Consider the following 22,090-nt stretch of genomic DNA (forward strand, 5'->3'; position numbering starts at 1 on the left):
GGACTTAAATTCAAAGTTGAAGCATACTACTCTTGAATCTTGACTACGCGCTACATTGAAAGCAGCCAACTAGAATTTAAATTCCGGATGTAAATTTACTTGACAGGACCTATATATAAAATAAGACTTGAACTCGAGTGCATAGGAGAGCATACATCTATTGTACTCAATGTGCCTACGCCCATATATATCTAAATACTTGAATTGTTTTAATAATAAAGAATTAAAGGAATGTGAAGGTGGATGGAGAGATTCAGAAATTCTGATTCTACATGATAGTATGGTTCATATTAGAATTGAAGTAATGGTACAACTTATATAAACAGGTTATTCTAGGTCACAATGTTTTCTATTTCTTTTTCTTCACCACTTAATCTTTTTTGTTTTCTTCATTGAGGATAGCAAGCTGAATTGTTGGAACTATCTCCGGAGACGAATAACCAGTAGTCGATGGAGTTTGTTGCCCTTCATACAATCCCAAATCCTCATCTGTGTGGTTCAAATTGCTGAATGAACCTTCCAGCCAGTTGCTATCAGGTGATGCCTTAACTTCATCTCCACCACGAGCAATTCCATCTCGTTGTTGACTGCTTTTGTGGGAGTTGAGGTCTTTTTCGTTGAAAATTCTAATCATGGCTCGAATCCTTCTCCATCTTGAAGCTCTTGAATTAGGGTGCTCCAATATATGCCTATGATTGTAAAGGAATGAAGCTACAAAGATGACTAGCGCAAGAATTGACGTCAACCCGACAATGAGGAATAGGCCCCAAAAGCTTTCAAGGCCAAGACTGCCGCTTGAAAAGCTTGGAGTGCTGGAGTTATCTTCACAATCGATTTCTTGGGCGAACCATTTGCTTTCAATTTTCTTCATCTTTTCTCCTTCTGTCACGTTTAGGATCGCCCGTGAAATATCAGGCACAAGAGGAGAATGCTTTGGAAACACCTGCAAAGACACCTCGAAAAAGTCATCATCTTTTGCTGGCATATGTTGTAACGGAGTAGAGCATGAGAAAATGCAAAATCACTATCCTAATATATACATAGGTATATGTTATATATTTAGGCAAAAAATCATCTTACAAAGGCAAAACCATCCGTTTTGAAGATAGGACCAATCATGGTATATTTGGAACAATATTTTGCAAGAAAAAGCTTCATGTTGGGGGTTTCATTAACAAAAGCAGTAATGCCACCACTTTTGCTCCCTTTGGAAAGAGCCTCAGCACAATCTTCCGTGGATTTCATAGCCTTAAGCTTGGACTCATCAAAACCGACTTGTTTCAAAAGTTCATAGACGAAAGAATTCTTCATGTAGCCGACATTGTCCCCATTCCTTAGAAGATCCTTTATATCCGTGACGGTTGGCCGCACCTGCTCAGCCGTTAGTAGTGATGCTAGATTAGCTGTGTAGCTTTGTGTCAAAACTAGCACAACAAATACCCATACAACCATCAAGAATCTACCCAAGTTGCTAACCACTCTCTCCCCTATAATAGTGAATAACAAATTTAAGTGTCAATATAGGCACATCTTGAAGGAAGAAAAATCAAGCGCAGTCCAAATATTATGAAATCTTTACTCGAAATTTGGGAGAGATGATATGAATATACTTACTATTTGAAAAGACCATGGTTGAGAAAGAGAAGAAAAAGCTTGTGCCAACTTGGTGTGAGGGAGGACCCCGAAAATCTTCGTTAATTCGATGTTCAAGCACCCAAATTACAAAGCCAATGAAGACGAAGAAACAAAAAGTTGTAAGCCATAGGTCCCATGTCAGAGGCTTTAAAAAAACCCATGCACTTTTGCTCCTGGTGTCGGTGATTGGCACAACCATGACTACACCGGATTCTGTATATGGCATTGTAAAGTCCACATATAAAGATCTATTTGCTCTAATTGTTATATCTCCCACCACAGCATCAAATTTCTGTCAAGCAAACATATTAAATCAGAGAAATGTATGGGCACAGTGCCTGACTAATTGACTAATTGGTTATTTTTATATCAAATTTACCTGAAGATATACTTGATGGACCAAATCGTTGTAAGTGCCAGCTCTGGTGTCATCCAGCTTTGCAAAGGGAATGAGCTCGAAAGGAAGGGGGTAAGGTAACAGTTCCACTGCAGCCCTAAAGACATCGATACTAAGCCCAGTGACATCTGTTTTATTAGTGCTAGAATCCTTGGTTACCGTAACAAACTCAGTAAAAGCAAACTTCACAGGTACTCCAATCCTCAACTTCGTGCCTTTTATTGGGATCTCCCATCCCCTTGGAACAGAGAGAGAATCTCCTGGCCATATAATCTTATCTCCAAAATTAAACATCCTCGAAATTGAAGGTGTACTAGTGTTTGTTGAATTCAATGTTTTCACCATTCCACTTTCCGGTGTCCAAAATGCTATTGTTCTTACCTTATAACGATTTAAATTAACTATCTTAAAGGTTGATGATTGAAGTTGCCCATCTTTAAGACTGAAGTCACCAGCTATGCCTTTGAATGAAGTACTAGATAAGGCTTGGGCAAGTTGTGATCCATATTGAGAGACCTTGAAAGTATTAAGATCTGTCGAATTGAAGGATGAATTCCTCTTTTGGAATCCCAAGCTTGCATTAATTCCAACTTCTTCAACTGCCAAAGCTAGAGCAAAAGTGGCATCATAAGCCCAAAGTCCAAACACATCTACATCAACTTCCATGATGGCTGGATTGTCTTGTTGGAATTGCTTTTTCCGCCGCATTTTGAACTCTTGGAGCTCCTTTGTTCTCTGAACATAAGTTTCAACTCCTAAGATTCCTTGCATTGAATTTAGGATGACTGGATGCATAGACCATAAATGATTTGCTACTCCGTTGGTCACAATCCAAACGTAGTCTTTACTCATCATTCCAATTTCTTTTGCCTTGGCAAATAGCTTAGAGCAATGTTTGGGCAACATGTGCACGATGAAGACTCTAGTTTGCATTGTCATCAACTTGTAAAGCTCGCTGCCAATTTGTTCATCAGTGGCTGATGGGGGAATGACACACCGATGAGGGACATGAGCATCAACCTCATGTAATGCATCAGTTAAAAGGGGAATGATTCCTTCTCCGTACGTATTGTCTACGTAAATTGGCACAACTTGTCTCCAGGCGAAATTTTTAACAATGGCACTTATGGCTTGCACTTGGTGAGAGTCGGTTTGTGCAATTCGGAAGAAGTAAGAGCTTTGGAGTGAAGTAAGAGAAGGGCTTGTTGCAGAAAATGATACAATGGGCACATTAGCTCGGTCTCCAAGATTAGCAACGAAGCTTGCCTGCATTGATGTCACTGGGCCAAGGATTGCTTGCACTTCTAAATTGTTTATCAGATCTAGAGCTGTGTCCCAATAAAAAAAGTGGAAGTTAGGATTGATTCATTTGATTATATGAAACTTTTTTAGAAAGCTTGGCTGTACCACGGAATTTAAAAAGAGGTGAAAACTTGATATGAATCCAATTTTTGAACCAATATTAAGAATAGTTTATTTTATTAAAATGGGTTTGATCTTTTGAGTTTAGGATTATTTAGTCATCAATAATTATCTCTTTAATGATAAAATTTACTATAGGAATTAAATCTCTTCTTAATTAAATCTTTAATTATTTCTTCTTATTTCTTTTTCTTTTTGTTGTTTGTTCTTCCTCTTCCTCCTCTAAACCACGTTCATATATTTTATTTTTCATTTTTAAAATCAACCTATATCACAAGTTAATTTTATTTATCTACATATATGACATTATTTTTTATAGTCAACATGTATCACATATTAATGTGTCTTGCTTGTAGGTATATTATACTTTATGTACCTTTTAGTTGGGTTTCATAACTCACGATAGGTATATTATCCATTCGTGTATTTGATCCTTGAGTTAGGTCGTATATTCTGTAAGTGGATTTATGTTAGTATATTAGTTTTTTGTTAGAAGATATTAAGTAGATTAAAAATAAACCAATTTTTTAAATATTCAAAATTAAAAAATACAATAAAAAAGATGGAAGAAAGAGTAATACTGAGCTTAACCTAATATATAGTATGTTGACTTTTTGAGCCAAGATCTAAATGCCCCTTTTAAGAGAGAAAAAAGAAGTTATTTCAAATCAGGGCGACATAAATCTTAACTTTCATGGGGTGGGGAAAACAAAATAAAAAAGGGAGGATTTCTTAAACTTATTAAGAGAATTATTTTCAGTCCTGCTCTCCTAAGGTCCTTATTTTGAGGACCTATAAGGCTTAATGCATATTGGCTCGTTTGGATGTGTTTTTAAAATTACTGAAAACGCTTTTAGAAAAAATATTTTTTTGTTCCAAAAACACTTTGAGTGCTTTTCCAAAATTTACTTCATTTTTACTAAAAATTGGTTCTAAAAACATTTTCATCAAAAACTATTTCAGTCATTTCAAAAGTACATCCAAACAAGTTCTATAAAGACGAGATTATTTTTGTTTCGATTCAAAAACTTAAAATATTAACAATTTAATAAAGCAAAACCAACTATAGGTCTTTCAGAAAAGGAATTGGAGGCAACTTCGACCCTCAAAAAAGGATTGTGATGGTTTTTGGTCTTGGTTCAAGGAACCGCCAGACCTGATGTCTGACCTCTATGTGGTAGAATGTAATGGTTGATTGTCTGTGTGTGGGGCTGGCCTGTTGTCCTCTCTCTATGTTTTGACTTGTAATCACCCTATTTTGATTTAATGGAATTTCTATGTTGCTCTTCAAATAGAATAAAAAAAATAGTTCTTAGTTCCTTTCTTTTTGGTTGCAATGTCACAATCTTTGTATTATATAAAAAGACAGTGATAATTACAACTCATTTTTACCCTTCACATATTCTTGTTCATTTTTTTACCATGAATTTTTTTTCATTTTATCAATCCGATGGTAAAAAATTAAGAAAAGTGTATGAGAAGTAAAAATAGGTGTATGGATAATACTATCGATATGAAAAATGTGAGATCGACAATTGCAGGGTTTGCAATTTGTACAAGTTAAGCCCACTTGCACATAGAGTTATAGATGACTTGATGAGAAACACCTTAAGTATAAGTAGTGCTATTTACACATCTATTTTTACTTCTCACACACTCTTTTCATTTTTGGACCATCAAATCGAATGAATAGAAAAATATCAATAGCCAAAAATTAACAAATATGTGTGAAGATAAAAATGGGTGTGTGAATTGTACTATCCTAAGAAATATTTCATGAATTTTTTGGGGTAAAATATTAATTAACATGCATATATAAGAACAATTAATTAATTAAACAAATCATATATAACAGGGGATCGATGCATCTAAAGGCTTCATTCAGTATAGCAGATGATGTTTATAATGCATGGTTTAGAGAGAGAGAGAGAGAGAGAGAGAGAGAGAGAGAGAGATTTAGAGAGAACCTGCAGAAGCTGCACCAACAACAGTTTGTTTGGAGTTCCTAGTGTTCAAAACGAGCCTAGTTTTGAAGTGAGCATGAGATGCATAGAAGTCCTCGAGGGCCATTCGGATGCAACTTAAATACATCTCCCCTCTCTGACTGGTTTGATTGAGGTCAACAACAACACCCACATTCACTGGGATCGTTGTGTTTTCCGCAGCTGCCATGGCCGCCATATTGAAACTCCATGACAGGGGGAAGAGAAAGAAAGAGATAAAAAGAACGAGGATACTGCTAGGGTTCTTCTTGATCATGGTCATGTTAATTTGAATTCTTTCCTTATTTGCAAGGCACATAATAGGAGTGGAGATCACGGTATTCTTATAGGCAGTAGGTTTCCCTGGAAAAGTAAAAAATTAAAAACTCAAAAAGACTAAGTCAGTCTCCCGCTGTTTTCAAAAAAAAAAAAAAAAAAAAAAAGGCAGTCTCCCCCGCTAGGACCCATTCCATGTACGTACAGATCAATTTATTAAGCTGCTCAATGTAACCATTCAGAATCATTTAAAAGAATTAAAAAAGACTAATCACATTTTTACTTATTACTTTTCGATGTTCCTTACATTAGAAATGCAAATATTTTATCTTTTACGAATAACGTATATTTATCATTATAAACTTTATAATCATAATTGTTTATTTTTTTAATTTTTATTTGAAGATTATCTCTAAGAAAAAAAAAATTATTCAATCAAAGATTGTTTAGTCGTCCAAATGTATATAAAAAATCGACGATTGATCATAAATTTATTATGAACCATCAAATTTTTTTTATACATTTGGATAATTACGATCTTCAATTTGAAAGATTAATTAAATAATGGTTTTTTTGTCAAACAATTAAATAATGGTTATGTATATGGATTTTGAAAGATTAATCAACTAATTGAATTATATGTTTATAGTTTATAAATTTTCTCTACAAATTTAGTCTCTCTAACATTATCCTATGTTTATTGAAGGGACATCTAAAATTAATACACCCACCAATATCTTGTCATCATGTGTATGGTCGAGAGTATCGAAGGTGCATTGCAAATGAAGCCAAAAAGGTATAAACTTAAGTCTTTCTTAAGTCTAATTAATCCACCACTTGATTCAAAGTTCAAGGACGTAACATATATTCTTGACCCAATCCTTTTGGGTTTTTCTTTTTGTTTTGCATATTGCAGGTAATCTTTTAAGCTTTATTTTAGATGGGATTGGCACTATATCTCCCTCTATTACTTGTATTTTCATTTTCAAAAGGGATAAGGTTTATATCCTCCTTTCTTTTCTTGTATTTTTCTTTTCAAGAATGGTAAGTTTTATAACCCACCCCCCCCCCCCCACTCTTTTCCTGTATTTTGATTTTTTTATTTTATGAGAGGTAAGGTTTATGTTCCTCCGACTAGGTGTAATTTTTTTTTTTTTTTGCTATATCAATAAAATTCTCTCATACACCAAAGTTCTCCAAAAAAATTATTTATTCTTGGCCCAAAAAACAAGCATATGCCTGACAAGTTTGTATTTGAACTTCACATATGAATTCCTGGTATTAATTATCAAATTAATAATTTAGGCTTCTAGCTAAGAAGACTGAAGTCCACGAAATAAAAAACTTTGTATGATTAAATGAGAATTTTTGTTTGGAACGTTGGGAGGAAGATTCAAACTCAAGAACTTTCCCAACATTGTGGGGGCAAATACTAAACAAATGCAGTGCAAAGTCAAGTATATGCAACCCACAATTTAAGTCAGAATTTTTTATTTTTTATTAGTTCATGTAGCTTCATAGGAAGTTAAGCCTAGAACTTATGTGGGAAGCGGTCTCAATTCCACACTAACATAGGCTATGGATTAATTAGTAACATAAACTCATCGTCACAACTTGTTGCAACTTAATTGCAGTCATGTACTATTCTCTACGATCACCATAGAGCATTAATCGAATAGTACTAGCATGAATTAATCAATGACTTGTTTTTCCCTTGAACCTATACATCATGGGATCTTCAATAAAATAGATCAAAAATAATATTCTTACTATTTATTTGTATCATGTCTTTAATAGAGATATGATTCATATGTGTTGGTGAGCCTCACTTCTTTTAGAGAGAAAAAAAGTCTTTTCAATCTACTGCTATCCCAATTCGTGGTAAATTGGAAAGACTTCGTACAAACGAAAGTAAAAATAAACGATAAGTGTAACACTGCTCAAAATAGATTGGGTTGTCATCTGGGTTGTCATCACTAACTATTCAACACGTAAGCTTAATTCTCCATCCCCTCAATGCATCAAATGTTAGTCTCAAAACTTTTTTTTCCATGCAAATCATAGGCCTTATTATTTGTTCGAGCAATTTTTCACAATCACAATTAGTTGTATTGGAGAACCACGTCTCTCCCGCAAGAAATATATGTCAGGAAGCTGTTTAAGTTACTATTCATAAAAAACATTAAAAAAAAACTTCCTCAATACTTTAAACAATAAAGTCTAGCTCCATTGTGGCACAACCAAAATATGGCTACCTCCAATTTAATTTCATTAAATCTGAGATTAGCAATAAGATAATTTACAAAACTCCCACGTACTTTTAAAGCTTTTTAAAACTTTAAATTAAACAAGTTGGCTACATTTTTGGAGTGTAATCAACTGGTATAAATAAATTAGCAAAAAGCACCCCATTCAAACATTTAGAGATGGATTTGAACACTTTCAAAAATTGGTTTAAGAGATTTTTTTTTTTCCTTTTCTTTTATTGCGAATTTAGAAGTTGAGAAAAATGTGTGTACGTAGTATTTCAATGCAGAATCAAAGTTTCAGAATCTGACTCTACATTTAAAAAGGTTTAAAATCATTTGATTGCTTTCAGGTATTCATAGTCTTTCTAGTAATTTATCAATAATTCTTGTGAAATTTCAGACTGTGAGTTTATTTAATTAATCAAATCTATAGCAGCATTGTTGCAATGGACTATACTCTTAGTATTTTTATCATTTTAACCAATCATCTAATGTGCATTCAATTTGTTCTAGAACTGATAAACATGTGGAGAAATTTTTAGTTGTGACAAAAACACGGATGGTGCATCACGTGTTTTTATGTAAATGATGGAAATTTTTAATTTTTAAGTTATTAATATTTTAACACACATATCTCACCATTTATATAGAGACACGTGATGTACCGTTTGTGTGACAATCACACTAAAAAATCTCTCAAACATGTGAATCTCGTCATCTCTATTGGTGGTCAAAAGTCTATACATATAAATGTAGCGTGGCTATATATGAAAGGGATGCCTGTTCTTTATTAGGAGGGACAATATACAAAGTGTTGTCACTTATCAACTATGTAATATAGACAATATATTAATGTATGTATTATATACTATATGTCAGTTATAATCGTAGAAGACCCAAAGACTCTTGTTACATGGAATTTTCACAGAGCTGTGTGTGGCACACAAAGTCAATAACTAGTTTCGTATACATTGTTAATTCATAGTAAGATTTTTTAGTAATCCTTAATAGTTACATTAAGTGAAGAAATACCTAATTAACTAATTTTGTTCTGCCTGGAGTCTTTGGAGTTTTGAATCTTCTCATGCAGGGACTTTCATTTCACATTTACCTACTGCATAAAAATAAGATACCATCATCTCGACATGATAAACTATAGTTCAGTACCCAACCATCCTTAATTTATTTTTTGTTGTTCTTATACATATTATACATTATACGTTTAGGTCAAAAGGTCTTCATCGAAGTAGGTCAAAAACAGAGTGTATATATGGAATACAAATTCAATGGGAAAGGGGGTCTAAATAAGATAGGGGTGAGGATTGATCTGATTGAAGATTAGAAAGTACCAAGAGTGAATGGTTTGGTTATCTTGGATCTACCTTGCAAAGGAACGGAGAATTGAATAGAGATCTCAACAGTAGAATATAAGCTGGATGGATAAAGTGGAAGAGTTCATCGGGTGTGTTGTGCGACCGTCGTATGCTATTAAAGCTCAAGAGAAATTTTTATAGACGACAACAAGGTCACCAATGTTTTATGATATGAGATTTTGTGCTATAGTTACTTAGCAAATATTTCTAGTTGTAAAGAATGTTTGGGTTAGGATCCGGGGACACACATATTAGCACCCATTTTGTAAGGCTCATTTCGTAATGTATTTCAATGATATCCGTCCATATGTTAGTACATCATTCTTACAAAAAGTTAGCCAAATCCAAAATTTATTAAGATTTGAGTGAAGAAAATGGACGAATACAGTGTTACAAAGAACCATTAAATTTAATTCAACGGTGATATGATTTCAGATTTGAGTGATTTTTGGTAGACATGATCTTTTAGGGGAGACCTAAAAGATAAATGATTTGGATTGTTGAAATATATTATAGAGGGAACCCCACAAAAAACGTGTGTCAAAAGCGCATATTCCCAATCCTAACCCTATATATCATATAATTCAGTCTAAAAAGGTAATTTTTGCACGACATTTTTTCTCCTTCTGTACACTCCCTCTCCTATTTAGAAACATATAATTCAGTCTATGAGAAAGGGCATGTAAAAACCTGTATTAAGTCAAAATCTTGTGATGTATAATTTAAGAAAGCTTGCATTAGAAACTAGAGATTCAAATGACACCAAAACGACTGAATGTCAAACAGATGTTTGAATAGTAGTAATATATGTGGGTTACGAAGATCAAGCTCATCAACATGCAGGTGGCATTAAACATGCTGGAGATTCTTGACCAACAGCAACAGGAGTTCCTAATTCACTGAAGAAAGGTGACACTGGACCCGTGTGATTTGAGAGGCTAAACGGGCTCGGCTGGCCGGTGCTGAAGGCTGCTGAGGACTCCGCATTCCCCACATTCTGGTTTCGAAAAGTATGGGAAGTGAGATCTTTTTGGACGAAGGTTCTAAATATGACCCGAATTCTTTTCCATACAGAGGTATCTCTTGTCATTAGGGTTTGCCTGTGCACATACAGGAAGGAGACTGCAGATACGACAAGAGCTAATGATGAAGCCAGCCCAGCGATGAGTAAGAGGCCCCAAAAGCTATTAAGGCCAAGCCTGTTGGATTGATTGGAGAACTGAGAGTCTATACAAGTGGCTTGTTTCCCGAACCATTTGATCTCGATTTCTTTCATCTCGTCTCCCTCTGTCAGGTTCAGAATCGCCTTTGAAACATCGGGTACAATATTCGAACCGTTGGGGAAAACCTAGATACATACACAAAAGACGTATGAGGTAGATACATACATGGACGTATGAGGAATGTTGTCTCTTAAGAAACTGTGCGACAACATAAACTTATGTTGTCAATTTGTGAATTTGGATCATTGAGCATTACTCAAGAAAAATATATAGGACTCACGATTGTGTTTCTTTCCATGTGTGTGAGAAAGAAAGGAATTAAGGACTTACAAAGGCAAAGCCTGATGTCTTAAATATTGGCCCAACGATGGTGTATTTGGAGCAATATTTTGCGAGAAAAAGCCTCAAGTTTGGGGTTTCATCAATAGCGGCAGCAATGCCACCTTTTGCAGCCCCTTTCGTCAAAAGTTCGTCACATTCTTCTGGAGATGTATAGGCTTTAATCTTCTGTTTATCAAAACCTCTATCTAGCAAAAGTTCGTAGACGAATGAGCCATTCGTATATCCCACACTCTCCTTCTTGTTTATAAGCTCGTTCAGATCAGAAAAGGTTGGCTGGAGTTTTTGGATGGTTAACATTGAAGTCAGGCTAGCCGTGTAACTTTGAGTAAGGATTAGCACTACAAATAGCCATACTATCACCACAAACCTAGCCAAGTTACTAACCACTATCTCCCCTGCACGTAAATTAATTGAGGTAAAAAATATGTAGAAACAACAGCTTGTAGTATTTCAACATGCTTACTGCTTACGGCACTTCTACTTACGATGTGCAAAAACCATGGTTGAGAAGGAGAACCACAAGCTTGTGCCGACTTGATGTGAGGGAGGGCCACGAAAATCTTCGTTAATGCGGTGTTCGAGAACCCATATCACCGAACCAATGAAAACGAAAAAAAAAGAACTTGTAAGCCAGAGATCCCATGTCAAAGGCTTCAAGAAAACCCATTCATTTTGGCTCTTGTAATCTTTCGTTCGCACCACCATTACTACACCTGATTCCGTATATGGCAATGTGAAATCCACATACAAAGACCTGTTTGCTCTAATTGTCGTGGCTGCAGCCAAAGCGTCGTAGTTCTGTGAAACAAATCAAACATACCAACAGAATTACGTTGAACTGTGCTGCATTTTAATCATAAAAAACATATTAAATGAGGTTAAGATGATTTTACCCCGAGATAAACTTGGTCGACTAAATCATTGTAAGTGCCAGCAGTTGTACCATCAGGTTTTGCAAAGGGAATGAAGTCATAAATAACAGCATATGGTAATTTTTCCATGACAGCATTAAAGACGTCAATGCAGTAACCAGAAACATCTGTTGTGTTAGTACTAGGATCACGTACCACCTTAACAAACTCCGGAGAACCAATCTTCACCGGAACTCCCACTCTCAATTTTCTGTCGTTCGTGGGGATCTCCCATCCTTTTGGAAAAGAGGTAGAATCTCCAGGCCATATGATGGATCCCATGTTGGATCTAGAAGTTGAATATGTAACACTCTTTGTGGTTGTGGGGTTTATGATTTTTTTCATGAGTCCACTTTCTGGTGTCCAAAAACCAATTTCTCTTGCTCCATTACCATTCACATTGACTATTTCAAACACTGAAGACTGTAATTCCCCATTGACAAAACTGAAATCTCCTGCAAGGCCTTTAAAGTGAGTACTTGATAAGGATTCAAAAAGTTTTGGACCATTTCGAGAGACCCCGAAAGTTATAAGATCTGTTGAGGATGAGTTGATGGAAGCATTCGTCTTTACAAAGCCAAAGTTTGTAGTCCCAACATTTTCAACTGCCATGGCTAATGCAAAAGCAGCATCATAAGCCCAAATTGAAAAAACATCCAATTCGACATCAACCACAGATGGATTTTTCTGTTGGAATTGCCTCTTCCATCGAACTCTAAAATCGATAAGCTCTTCTGTTTTCGGTACATAAGTTCTCACACCCAACACACCTTGCATTGACTTGATGATTGAAGAATTTAGTGAACTTACATGATTTGTTAGGCCATTGGTCATGATCCAAACATAGCCTTCATTCATCATACCGATCTCTTGTGCCTTGGTGAAAAGAAGAGAGCCAAGAGAGGGTGACATGTGCACGATGAAGACCCTGGTTTGCTTTGTCATTAACTTGTAAAGTTCTTTGGCAAGTTGGTCATCAGTGGCCATTGAAGGTATGGCACTTCGGTAGGGCACACGAACTTGAACTTTGTCTAAGGCATCAACCAAGGACGGTAATATTCCCTCACCAAACTCATTGTCTACGTAGATGGGCACCACTTCTCTCCATCCAAAGGCTTGGATGATAGTAGTTATGGCTTTCACTTGAGAGGCATCATTTTGCGCTGCTCGGAAAAAGTATGAACCCTGAATGGAAGTGAGGGAAGGATTTGTTGCCAAAAATGAGATTATGGGAACTTTGGCTTTGTCTCCGAGATCAATTGCAAAGTCTGCTTGCATTGATGATGTAGGACCAATGATTGCTTGCACGTGAAGATTCTTTATCAGGTCTAAAGCTGTGGTAACAAAAGAGAAAATGAAAACAGGACGCAATTAGAATGCAGACTCAAGCAGTCTCATTGAATAAAAGAATAGGTTGGGACTCAAAATGAAACCGAAAAGGAGAAAAAGGGAGAGACCTGCAGCAGCTGCATCGACAACGTCTTTTCTAGAGTCCCTAATGCTCAAGACCAGTCTAGTTCTAGAGGAACTGTGAGAGGAATAAAAGTCCGAGAGCGCCATTTCAATGCAGCTCAACCGAATCTTTCCCCTCACCGAATCAGGGTCATCAAGAATTACACCAACATTCACTGGGATTGTTCTATTCTGCGACTTCTGTCCAATGACAAAGGAAATTTGAATGCTGAAAGAAACAAGGAAGAAGAAAGAACAAACAAGGTTGATTGATTTCTTCAACTCCATGTCCGTATCTTCGATCACCAAGCTTCGATAATGTGATTAGTTTGAAGGATTTTTATACAGGCAGGATTGCTGACCATGTGCCTATAGCTTCAGAATAATATCTCAGATTCTAACAGAAGCAAACTCGTGGAATAAATTACATGGTTGATTATATCAAACAGTTTCTTATTATATTTAATCCATTCATAACGTGCTGTTAGAGTAGATCAAAATTATAATTTGTTAAACAAACAAAGAACGAATTAGGACCGAATCAAAGTAAATATAATATACGTAACTTACGAATAAAATACTGTATAGTGTATAGAAATACCGGGTCAAACTGGTTGTGTATAATATACTTCAACCACAAATTGTTATTTACCTAACATACGCTATCTTCATTATTATCTAAGATTCTATACAGAGTTGGTTGCTTGTTTTAATCACGAAAGCTTCCAAGTTATTTCCTTGATTGCGAAAGCTTGCTTTAATTACCTACTTAATGGTTGTTTAAGTATACTTAGATCTCACAGAAATGCATATACAATAATAATTAACGGTACTTCCAAGTTCCAATATCAGTGCCTAGAGAAATTTAGGAATATCGTACAGAAAGATTTTTTTTTACTTTGAATTAATACAATGACAAAATATTGTTAGCAATCCAAGCGAGTCAAACTTAAAATCATACACTTACAAATGAAGTGATTAAATAGCGCTAATGGTGAGCAAAAAGAAAGTTCAACGAGGAGAGAGAGGCACACAACTTGAACATATTGGACTAGAGCAAAGTTGACTTAAATATTTTTTAGAGGATGGGTGATATTGTTCACCGATCATCCCCATAATCTTATTAAAATAAAAAGAGAGGAACATAAAGTCAAATCTCGTTGAGTAGACATACCAAGTAATACGGCGGGAGAATAAAAAATCAACCCCACATACAAAGCAAAGTTTTCATAACTAAATCTACCACAATAAAGTACACTTACGAGTTTCCTAAATCAAAATTAACATTTCTCTCACTAGATACACATGCCACTCTCACCAATACATCCTCTTCCACTATAAATTCTAACTTATATTTCAAATGCCTTGTTTTCCAAGGAATGGTGAGGCTAGATCTGCGTGATTTGAATGGCTTGAGGGGCTTGGCTAGCAGGTGCTGCTGGCAAACACTCGATGGCATCAAGACCCGAATTCTTCGTTCCAAACATGTCCCGAATTCGTCTCCACACGAAGGCGACTCTTGTCATTAAGACGTACCCGTACCTGTAAAAGAAGGAGGCTGCAGATATGATGAGAGCTAATGACGAAGCCACCCCAGCAATGAGTATGGGGCCTGAAAATCTTGCGCCAACTTGATCGGAGGGAGGACCACGAAACTCTTCATTAATGCGGTGTTCAAGAACACTAACCGCGAAACCAGTCCAGATGAAAAAGCAAAGCCAAATCGGCCAGAGATCCCATGAAAGAGGCTTCAAGAAAACCCATGCATTTTTGCTCGTGTAATCTTTCGTTCGCACCACCATCGCCACACCTGATTCCGTGTATGGCATTGTGAAATCCACATACAAAGAACTGTTTGCTCTAATTGTCATGGCTGCGGCTAAAGCATCGTAATCCTGTCTAGAATAAATTTAACATACCAAAGTTTCAATTTTTTCAGAAAATCTGAATTTTCTTTCCGTTACATTCATAAAACAGATTCGACAAGGTTCAAAATAAAGATGATCTACCCCAAGAAAAACTTGACCGACGAAATCATTGTTCGATTTGGAGTTAAATTCAATCCTTTCGCAAGTCCACATCGTGGCGTCCAGAATCCAATTGCTATTGCTGCATCACCATTCGTTACATTCACTATCTCGAATTCCAGAATTGACGAAGATTCTCCAACTCCAAGATCATCAATTACAACGTTGGCTTGCATCGAAGACTTCGACCCTGCAGTTTCTTGTAGATTCTTGATCAGGTCCACAGCTATTTGACAAACAGAGAAAAAGAGTATGGTGTCGAGATCAAGTAATTTCAATGCTTCTCTTCCTTTAAAAATGGTCATATTCAACGAAAAACTATATAAAGGGAAACCAGAGAGAGCGAGAGAGACCTGCATCAGCTGCATCTGGGATTGTTGTGTTCTGCGACTTCACCCGCATCAGCTGATTAATCAGCTGAACAAAAACCACACCAACATTCACTGGGATTGTTGTGTTCTGCGACTTCACCCGCATGGCAAAGGAAATATTCATACTCAAAGAAACCAGGAAGAAGAAGGTACAAATTATGAGGTTGGTTGGTTTCCTAAACTTCATCTTGAATTTGTGTCTTTGCAGTTGCAAACTTGGATGATCTTATTCCTGGGGAAGAAATTTTATATGAAAAATGTTAGGATGGCCGACCGGCTAAAGTTTTACTATAAAATACGTGATTAATTAATCATTTCAAACAATTTCTTTGCACATGATAATATGTTTAATTTGTTAAGAAAGGAAGGAAAGCCGGTGTAAGTTTCGTCTACCTTGACCAAATCAAAGTAAACACAATTCTTCTGTCAATTGTCAATAGTTTTACATCACAAGAAAAAACTTGACAAGAGATGATGTGAAGCACATGACAATGAACTAAACGAGATGCAATCATTTTACTAATAAATCCATACATGTACAAGTTAACTACTTGATATCGAGAAAAACTTCCGCCTCAAAAATTGCAAGTACACGAAGCAAAAGAAAAGAGTCGCGAAGCAAAAGAAATGAGTGATCGAGCATCGCCTAATCCCCTCAGATTTATTAATACAACCAGACTGTAAATGGTATAACACAAATCTAATTGCAAATTACTCTTCCCGTGTTGCAGGATCCATCCCATTCGAAGGGCAGTCCGCAAAATATTCTTGGTGCTTCACATTAACGCCATACTGCTCAATTAAGAATTACAAGAGGAGCAGTTTAGTTCAACGAAAAATTAACACAGAAACAATAAGTGAAAAATAATCAGTTTGGATTACGCATAAATTAAAGATATGGACTCCTAAAAATCTAATTAGGGCCAAGCGAGCCAGATTTAGCAAATCTGAAAATGACAACAAGACTGTATCAACATAAAAGATTCTATGAATCCCATGCTTCTGTAATAGGATAGAATATAACAAAAACTCATTCGCAAGTTCAAAAGGCTCTCCAGTTAATTTTTATAGACAGAGGCATACTGAGGTGCATGAAAAGGTAGTTTATCAAGCTCAAGTAATTTGAAAGATCGTAGTTTTTACCTCACGCAATGCTCTTGACAGGTCTTCCATTGTCAATATTAGACGCTTATCCTGTTTCAAGATTATAGTTAAGACCGCCCATACCTAGATAAGCATAAACACACATCCCACGAGCACAATGATTGGAGTACCTTTTGTTGTTTGTCCCTTTTGTCTTTGACTATAGAAGCCTGCCTCGCTTTGCATTGCCTATTTAGAAGCATAAGCGTGTAAATACCTTCCCCAATTGTAATACCTTAGACGCTGGCTAACTACAAGTGCAACAACCAAGGAATATAGCTAAATTAATTCTGGACCAAAAACCTAAGAGTGCAATTACAACCACAGAATTCAGCAACTTACTGAAGAGCATCAGTTGCAACCTCAGAAACAAACTTTTGTGTGGCGACAGCTACCAGCCTAATTCTGAAAAGAAAACAAAAACCAATTCAGTATACAAGTACATGAGAAGAACTACATTCAATACAAATCCAAGAAAAATAAATAAAATTAGCAGCATATTGCCATTCTCAGCTCAAAAGAAAGTTAAATCAAAAGCTGCTCTATATCAATGATTGCAGTGATGCAATCTATGTCAACAAGCACAAACTTTCAATCATCAAATAGACGACCATGAAACTCAAATTTGAAACCGCTAATTGCAACAAAGGCTAATAAACGAATGTGTAAAATAGATACAATTCCTGAAGCCCAAACGAAAAGAAGGAACCGATCACGGACAACCATGAGTGAATCCCACACCAGTTACAGACTCTACCTACAGCTAAATTCACATAGCATGAGTATCTAATGGACTTGAAATTTGAAATTTTCGAACAGATACACAATATACACTTGACAAACTCAAATTATCAATATCAGCTAACCCTAACGAAAACTGAAATCTCAACTGAGAAAATTGCAAAACTTCCCAAAATTCGAAATCGAAAGAAGTACCTACAATCGAACGTCGGGGCATTGGAAGCCGCTTTTCGCCAAGTAATGCTCCACGAGCTCGTCGGGCATCTGAAATCACAAAATGTCAGGATTTTGATTTCCATTTGATCGGAATTTGCAGGAAAAAATGAGATTGGGAAGTAGGATTTTACGGTGGGGGTGTAGTCCATCAGGGAGGCGAGGAAGTCGGTGAGGGCGGCGTCATCCTCGTGCTTTCCGCCGTCGCTCGGTTGCTGGTTCTGGTTCTGATTTGGGTTCTGGTTCATCTTCTTTCCCTCACTCTCTTTCCAATACCAATATATGATCTTTTGTGACTGCCTGTGCAGACTGTTAACTGTCTTCTCTAGGATGTTCATTGATTGGCCTATTTTTATACAAGTAAACTATTTAACCGGGTCGGGTTTATCTATTTCCGCATCCAATTGCCCGTTTTGGTTACTAGTACTCCAGTAGGATGTGTTCCAAGCCGGTTTAAAAGTACTTTTCTAGAAAGCACTTTTGTGCATGAGCACTTCTCTAGGGCATGTTTGCCACTGCTTCTGTAAAATCTACAAGTGTTCTGTCAACCGAAAAATGACTTTTAACCACGTTGAGTAAGAAAACTTGATAAGTGTATGCAACGTAAAAACACTCGTTCTAGAAAAAGCAAACCCGCTAAAGGTGAAGCACTCTCAATCTCAAGTGCCTTTTTCAGGAAGCGTCTACTTATAATGACAATTTCAACAAATTTATAACAAGAAGATATTTTAAAAGCATTTTCAAACAAAAACACGAGCTCTTATTTTCACTTCAAATAAGAAAAATCCGAGGGACAGAAGTCTGCTATTTTAATCCCAGGTTGCAAGGGACCAAGATACAATGATAAATCAAGTGACCGAAAAGTAACGGTCATCCTCTTCACGCCAAACTCGTAACATGTTCAGCTGGGGAAGCAATTATTGAACAAATAAATCTGTGCTTTTTAACACGTTATTAACCATTGCAACATGTGAAGAAAAAGAAACCGATGAAATCTTCATGGAAAAAATTTTGACAGCTTAACATCATACTCTGCAGCCTGCACTGATGAACGAAACAAAAAGGGAAGGGGCTCTATGCATCTCTACTTCTTCTGGGTATAACGCTGGATACCCTGGACATCTACAATCCCAGGAGGGAAGACAGGATCAGTAGCTGCTCTAACGGCAACATTTGCCACAGAGGTTACATTCACTGGAGGAGTAAAGAGAGGCCCAACAAGTGGCAGCTGGCTCAGGGGTCTCGTGTTTTGAAATAGCTGCAGTCATATATTTGAATATGAATCAGTTAATCCCTTCAGGTTTCTTAATCTGAGAATATTTTTGTCAAGAACAAAGGAAAAATAACAAGTGCACGTTTTCCAATTTCATGTGTTAATGAACATCGGGGAAGTTGGGAATTGGAACGATTTTAATACCAATGATATAGTAAACGCAGGGAGGTGAAGAATCGGAATATATTCCAATTCCTATTCCCCTGAAAGTAAACATGCCATAAATGCAGAATACACGAGGAACTAACACTTTACCATCTCAAGTGGAGAACCAATTACACCAAGAGGTATCTTCACACTCCCAACAGTTCGAGTCCCATATATAAATCCAGGCCTCAAAATCACTCCTGAGAAAGGGCAAGTAAATTGTGAATAGAAGCGTCCCAATTGTAAGAAACAAAAACCATGAAACTAAAGCTTCAGTCTACAGCGCTTGGTTTCAAGAACATAGTAACTTAATGTTTAAGAAGATATTGATTGAAATTTGAGACAAGATGTAACCGATGACCAAATAATTTCTCATATTTTAGCCATCAATTGAAGAAAAAAAATGATGAGAGTAAGAAACCTCACCTCCATATGGGAATTTGGTTAGTAGCTCTGTCTCTGCAGCTCTCTAGATTGACCAAGATACAGTAAAGGACTTTGTGTCAGATAAATTAGAAATGTTAAGCATTACAAGCAGACTCATTATGCTAATTATTCCAGCAGTCGTTAAAAACTAGCGACAAACATACAAGTAAACTTTAATAAAGCATATACGTAGTTATCATTGAGCATGGCACCTTTCCCTCATAATATCCCTGCAGTAAGTAATTTGCCACACCAAAATCAGCAGCAGAGATATACACAAATCTTTTCACGCCTGCAGGATCAACGCCAATTGTTTAACCATAAATAAGCAAAAGAAGTAGCTTGACGGAGAAAAAGAACATAAATGAATATATACCTTGTTCAGCAGCAACTCTAATTGCATTGATGTTGGCAGTCCCATTAATCTTATACATGTAAGAATTGGAGCCAAACCCCCCAACACAGGATATCTAGGACAAGAAACTTTATTAGGAAAACAATCCAAACCTGATCCAGTAATGAAAGCTAAGCATGAAGAACAATGGGATGGAGAGTTTTCATTCTATAAAACAAGCACATCCTGAACAAAATTGGAAGGGGGAGGGGAAGGACAATATATCACGTGGTTAGAGAACATGTGTACACATGTCTTTACTACGTATCAGTGGATTGAGATCAAATAAGACAGAGGATTAAGGGAATACATACAACGGACGTGACACCATTGAAAGCATCCTTTAATGACTCAAGCGATAGAAGGTTTCCTGAAAATGGAAATTTTTTTAAAGGAGTATCTACCAAAAAACACAATTATGGGTCGTCGATAAAATACTATTGCAACAAAGCAAACCTTGATGCCAGGTCACACTGTTGGCCCACGAATCATGTAATTTTGACCTACCAGATCTGAGAAGGAAAATAAGAAAGCATTAAAAGTGAGATGGTATGGAATCAAAACAATCAAATACAAGGTGATGGGAGTGTAAAATTTTCCTTATCTAGTAGGCTAAAGAATTAGGAAAATTGGTCTCCAAGAAATAATTCGGAAATAAATTACATCACAGTCTGATAGTATTCCGTCCTTTTATAGCAAGCATTGAGATGGGTACAGGCCTAAACTGATCAACAATAATGAAAAATCCATGGGCATCAACTTAACCAGCACGCAGAAACCAAACATCAAATATATAGAGTTGAGTTATACCTGCTAAGGCTAGCGACAGACAAGCCCCGACCCAATGCTTCTCTACAAACATGTGAGCCAACAAATCCATTTCCACCCAAGACAAGCAACTAAATTACGAAGCTAGAAGTCAAAAAATATAATACTACATGATAGAGATGAAGACGATAAAATTATATGATGAAATAGAAGTTTCAAATCTCCAACGCTCTTTGCCACGATATAGTACCTTATCAGTTGGAGGAGGGGGAATGTTGACAGTCTCAGCTTCCTCAACTTTGAAGGGTTCATCAACCTTATTAGAGTCTGTTGTTAGATACCTACCATTCTTCAGTGCATCCGATACACTGCTTTTACAGAAATCAGAAAGTAAGGAAAACCGAATTCTCCTCTTACTATCATTGTTAGAACCCTACTGGATTCCGGAACCAAAAAGTAAACCAAATACAAAAAAAAGTACATAATTTTTTTTTAAACATTATTATATTTATTTTCAACCACAAATTCAACAAGGCAGAACAACCCACGGCTTTATATAATCCGAAAACAGTTTAACATATTCATAAACCCAGATGATACAATTTTGTTGTATAGAACCCAAAACACAGAACTTGAAAACGAAACCTAATAAACTAAGATACCAATCAATCAATTTTGGGTTTTGCATTATTTTCCCAATTCCCACTCTTTCTCAGCAGCCAAGCAATGCATTGCATAATATTCCAGAAACCAAAAAAAAATTCCCAAAAGAATCACATTCAAAACCTTAAATTAGCAGTGCAGATATGTGAAATTAAGTATCAATTACACAAAATTAAAAGCCAAAATTGAAAATAGACGACATACAAGAGCCTTGGAAGTGATGATCTTGGTTGGATCAACCGCGACACGACCGTCCTCATTTTTTCAAATTTTCCTCTTCAGAATCCCTCCTTTTTCTAGGGTTTCTTAAGTTTTGGTTCTTCGATTTGCTTTCACGGAGAGTACCGGAGCACAGATAATCGGAAAGTCTAGCTTCTTCTTTCCAGACAACTCGTCGTTTGGTATAGAGAGAGAGAGAGAGAGAGAGAGAGAGTTTGAGAGAGAACAGATGGCGCATAATGGTAGTGACATGTGGTTCCTTGAAGGCCAAGGGGAACTGCTCATAAGCGAGTCTACCGTGTAGATACTCGCACCGAGCTTTGTGTTTCGAGTAGTTCTTGAATTACCACTATTTGTACTTGTATCAGATCTAATAGAGGTAGGGGTCACAAACGTATATCGGTCTCATATTTATTAGAAAGATAGTATGAATATATAATAAG

General features: G+C 36.4%; 4 protein-coding genes across 18 annotated transcripts; all 4 read right to left on the reverse strand.

Moving 5' to 3' along the window:
• Window positions 1–246: 246 nt before the first annotated feature.
• LOC137707549 (glutamate receptor 2.8-like) lies at window positions 247–5,747 on the reverse strand. Its single transcript, XM_088685223.1, has 5 exons — window positions 5,422–5,747; window positions 2,015–3,360; window positions 1,615–1,927; window positions 1,081–1,487; window positions 247–943 (listed from the first exon to the last, which is right to left on the reverse strand). Exons 1-5 carry the CDS (start codon window positions 5,717–5,719, stop codon window positions 371–373), a joined length of 2,937 nt encoding a protein of 978 aa, XP_088541349.1. The 5' UTR covers window positions 5,720–5,747; the 3' UTR covers window positions 247–370.
• Window positions 5,748–10,042: 4,295 nt separating this feature from the next.
• On the reverse strand, window positions 10,043–13,608 carry LOC137729248 (glutamate receptor 2.8-like). The gene is made up of 5 exons (XM_068468121.2): window positions 13,268–13,608; window positions 11,793–13,144; window positions 11,385–11,697; window positions 10,888–11,294; window positions 10,043–10,682 (listed from the first exon to the last, which is right to left on the reverse strand). The coding sequence occupies exons 1-5, from the start codon at window positions 13,548–13,550 to the stop codon at window positions 10,167–10,169; spliced, it is 2,871 nt and encodes a 956-aa protein (XP_068324222.2). The 5' UTR covers window positions 13,551–13,608; the 3' UTR covers window positions 10,043–10,166.
• Window positions 13,609–14,407: 799 nt separating this feature from the next.
• LOC137741164 (transcription initiation factor TFIID subunit 10) lies at window positions 14,408–18,106 on the reverse strand. 14 transcript variants are annotated; one of them, XM_088685798.1, is made up of 10 exons: window positions 17,892–18,106; window positions 17,744–17,808; window positions 17,146–17,208; window positions 16,935–16,992; window positions 16,804–16,854; window positions 16,054–16,452; window positions 15,814–15,892; window positions 15,643–15,706; window positions 15,272–15,479; window positions 14,408–15,161 (listed from the first exon to the last, which is right to left on the reverse strand). In XM_088685798.1, the coding sequence occupies exons 1-6, from the start codon at window positions 18,093–18,095 to the stop codon at window positions 16,372–16,374; spliced, it is 522 nt and encodes a 173-aa protein (XP_088541924.1). In that variant the 5' UTR covers window positions 18,096–18,106; the 3' UTR covers window positions 14,408–15,161; window positions 15,272–15,479; window positions 15,643–15,706; window positions 15,814–15,892; window positions 16,054–16,371. The 14 variants fall into 14 exon arrangements, with proteins under 14 accessions (XP_088541924.1, XP_088541923.1, XP_088541922.1 ...); XM_088685797.1 differs by having other exon boundaries at window positions 15,272–15,515; window positions 15,814–16,452; XM_088685796.1 differs by having other exon boundaries at window positions 15,643–16,452.
• Window positions 18,107–18,494: 388 nt separating this feature from the next.
• On the reverse strand, window positions 18,495–21,976 carry LOC137743974 (uncharacterized protein At1g32220, chloroplastic). Of its 2 annotated transcripts, none has more exons than XM_068483871.2 (10): window positions 21,633–21,976; window positions 21,016–21,133; window positions 20,808–20,896; window positions 20,454–20,509; window positions 20,312–20,367; window positions 19,980–20,073; window positions 19,816–19,895; window positions 19,604–19,646; window positions 19,286–19,377; window positions 18,495–19,015 (listed from the first exon to the last, which is right to left on the reverse strand). In XM_068483871.2, the coding sequence occupies exons 1-10, from the start codon at window positions 21,686–21,688 to the stop codon at window positions 18,842–18,844; spliced, it is 858 nt and encodes a 285-aa protein (XP_068339972.2). In that variant the 5' UTR covers window positions 21,689–21,976; the 3' UTR covers window positions 18,495–18,841. The 2 variants fall into 2 exon arrangements, with proteins under 2 accessions (XP_068339972.2, XP_068339971.2); XM_068483870.2 differs by having other exon boundaries at window positions 21,016–21,136; window positions 21,633–21,840.
• Window positions 21,977–22,090: the final 114 nt, after the last annotated feature.

Source organism: Pyrus communis, chromosome 15, assembly GCF_041283825.1.
Source record: "Pyrus communis isolate YQ-2024b chromosome 15, ASM4128382v1, whole genome shotgun sequence".
Classification (NCBI taxonomy): Eukaryota; Viridiplantae; Streptophyta; class Magnoliopsida; order Rosales; family Rosaceae; genus Pyrus; species Pyrus communis.